We start from the raw sequence: 3046 nt of genomic DNA on the forward strand, positions 1-3046 counted from the left end.
ACTGCCTTTTTTGCCCAGAAAAAAAAATTGTCTCAGATCGACCGGAAAAAAATATTTTCTTATAGAATGTGGCCTGTAGAATCCATAATTCCAAACAGTTCCAAGATCGGACTACTAGATCAAAAGTTACAGCCCTTTGAATTTTTTGTCGAAATTGGTTTTTTGCCCATAACTTTTGATGGAGACGTCTAATCGAAAAAGTACGAATCGTTTTGGATTCTACGCACCCAAATTAATAAGAAAAAGTTTTTTCCCGAGAAATTTTGGTGCAGTTGATTTTTGGTAAAAAAAGGAAGGTTGTACACTGCCTTTTTTTGAGGCCCTCAAAAAAAATTGTCTCAGATCGACCCGGGGAAAAAATTGTTTTATAGAATGTGGCCTGTAGAATCCATAATTTCAAACAGTTCCAAGCTTGGGCTACTAGTTCAAAAGTTACAGCCCTTTGAATTTTCTTTCGAAATTGGTTTTTTGTCCATAACTTTTGATTGAAAGCTCTAATCGAAAAAGTACGAATCGTTTTGGATTCTACACTGTACCTAGGTATATGAATAGTGTACATGTGTGATCTTTGGACTTCTTACGTGCCAGTAATTTTGTATGCAAAGGCTAAAAGACAAAACGTAATGAAATCGATTTTTCTAAGCCTTCCTCATCTAAAAATTGACTGATTTAACATAGTCATGGTACTCTAGCTAGATTAAAATGTCAAAAGTTGACACATGAGGTGTCATTGTATTCAAATGAATTTCAGTTTTCTGGTGATACTGAAAATCACCAAAATCAAAGAATACGTCCTTTGGTGCATATTTACCTCCCATACAAATTTGCCTATTTCAGTTAATTCGGACAAAACTGTCGACGGCTACATTTACTTTGACGAATTTTTATTTTGTAGAACAAGAATAAAAATACAATAAAATTATCCAACTGTCTATTTTGCCAGCTTCATGAGAGCTACTCTAAATTCGCGAATGACTGAATCAAAATACAATAGAAAAAACATAACTTTATTCGATCAAGTGTTTACAGGTGGAACATGAAATGCAAGATGTAGCTACATTTCTTTATATCCAAATCTTCCTAAATACCCAAAATTAGCTTCAAACGCAAGCAGTACAATTGTAGTTATAAAAAATTTGTTCATAATCAAGGGAAACTGATACAGTCAATTACTTGGTACTATTCCCACACACCCCATAAGATTAATAAAAACATTTTATTTTTTCACACAAATTTGGATATTTATGAAGGCATCACTTTGCAATCTGAGGGAGATTCAGAAGCTTTTACCAAATAAACCTCGTCCTAAACGTTTCAACGGACTATCCACATCTTGAACTTTTGCTTTGGCATCTTGCAGTTCTGCTAACTCTCTTTGTTTGATCCTAAATGTCGTCAATGGATCATCAAACTCACTATAATACCTTAATACTTCTCGCACATCTGATACATCTGAATGTGCAACAGCTAAAAAACCAATTTACATTTTAGCAAAATTAAGCGATCGTACTTTCTAAAAATGCAGTCAAGTCTATTAGTGTAGTATCCTCGTTATTTCCCATCCATCGTTGTACGTGGAATATATTTTCCGGATGGAATTTTACCGACTGAGGATTCCAATCAATGACAATCACCTGGAAGACAATTGTGAATTTGCCAGTTTCAAAACAAAAGCGTACTTTGCTTAAATCCCGATTCAACTTATCTAAATTTTTTACATGATGACCGTCAACGAAATGAGTAGCATCACGCACCAGCTTGTAGGATATTAAATTTTTGGGATCGAGAGCTTCAATTATTGGAAATACAGTCATTCCTTGCTCCGCTGTGAATATCACAATCTCGTATAGCCCACTTAAGCTTTCCAAGAAATTGTCAATACCTTAAAATTCAATTTGAAGAGTGGAATGCTTGGACGTCGACGTATAATTACCTGGACGTTTCTTAAAACGCCATCCTGTTTTATAAGTCCAATCAGGATGAACCAAAACATCTGTTAATTCAAGAACTAATGTATAAGTTGGCTGATAGTACGGATATTTAACTGGATCAGGAAGCAATTTTTCACGTGATGGTTCTTTAATAAGCTAAAACATCCGTGGCCATTTATTGTTACACATCGCATTACTTACTTTGTTATAGTAATCGAGTTTACTTATTGTTCTATATAGGTATTGTTTTACGGTGGGCATGTGACTATACTCATCCATGACGGGATGGCCATACTCGTCGGTCGGAGCTTTTCCTAATTCAAATAAGATATATAGGGCCAGTGCCGACATTGATCCTCCAAAAATAATAAAAGTGTACTTCATCGTACGCCAGGATGCTTCACGTGAACGTTGCGTTTCCTCCTCATTTTTCGCAAGAAAGCTTGACAGTGGCAATTTTGAGGTTTCATCCAATTTCTTTTCTATTCACCAACTAAATTGTAAAGCGTACCTTTAAATACCGGTAACCTACCATCAGAGAAGGACACTACTTTTGGTGAATTAAGATTTGCTGCCTGTACATATTTATGTTTCGATGTGACTGTTATGTATAATCGCCTATGTACTTTAAAAGCGTTATTTAAAAGATTAAAACATCTCGAACGAACAAACATTTTTAAATTACGGTCAAAGGAAATTGCAAAAAATAATTTAAAATTGCATAGCAAAGAGCATGGTTATGACACATTTGACATTTGTTAGATTCCACATGAAGTTATCCGCTTTAGCACTCGATAAAGGCCCGTGTCCACCCATCAATACTGTACCACTGATTATACACAGTGTGCCAACCCCTTCCCCCGTACACCATCACCAGTTTTGCAGGCAACGTCTAAACACGTTGGCGTCAGTCGCTGTCTTTGGCTGTTTTGCCGTCATAATCTACATACGAAGGCTTATCATTGGCGTATTGTTTATTTTTATTTTTTCATAAAATGGCACGTAAATTCAGTGAAAAAAAAACTTTTACGCTAGTTGAACTATACAGAGAGCATAAATGCTTATGGAATATCCGTGCTTTCAGCCAAGCCTTTAGACGCAGATGTGCAGATGTG

General features: G+C 35.7%; 1 protein-coding gene across 1 annotated transcript; it reads right to left on the minus strand.

Moving 5' to 3' along the window:
- Window positions 1-993: 993 nt before the first annotated feature.
- On the minus strand, window positions 994-2687 carry LOC116182224 (mitochondrial import inner membrane translocase subunit TIM50-C-like). Its single transcript, XM_031502745.1, has 6 exons — window positions 2464-2687; window positions 2133-2413; window positions 1934-2087; window positions 1680-1882; window positions 1511-1634; window positions 994-1467 (listed from the first exon to the last, which is right to left on the minus strand). The coding sequence occupies exons 1-6, from the start codon at window positions 2603-2605 to the stop codon at window positions 1277-1279; spliced, it is 1095 nt and encodes a 364-aa protein (XP_031358605.1). The 5' UTR covers window positions 2606-2687; the 3' UTR covers window positions 994-1276.
- Window positions 2688-3046: the final 359 nt, after the last annotated feature.

This window comes from Photinus pyralis, unplaced genomic scaffold (assembly GCF_008802855.1).
Source record: "Photinus pyralis isolate 1611_PpyrPB1 unplaced genomic scaffold, Ppyr1.3 Ppyr1.4_unclustered_Scaffold434, whole genome shotgun sequence".
NCBI classification, from domain to species: domain Eukaryota; kingdom Metazoa; phylum Arthropoda; class Insecta; order Coleoptera; family Lampyridae; genus Photinus; species Photinus pyralis.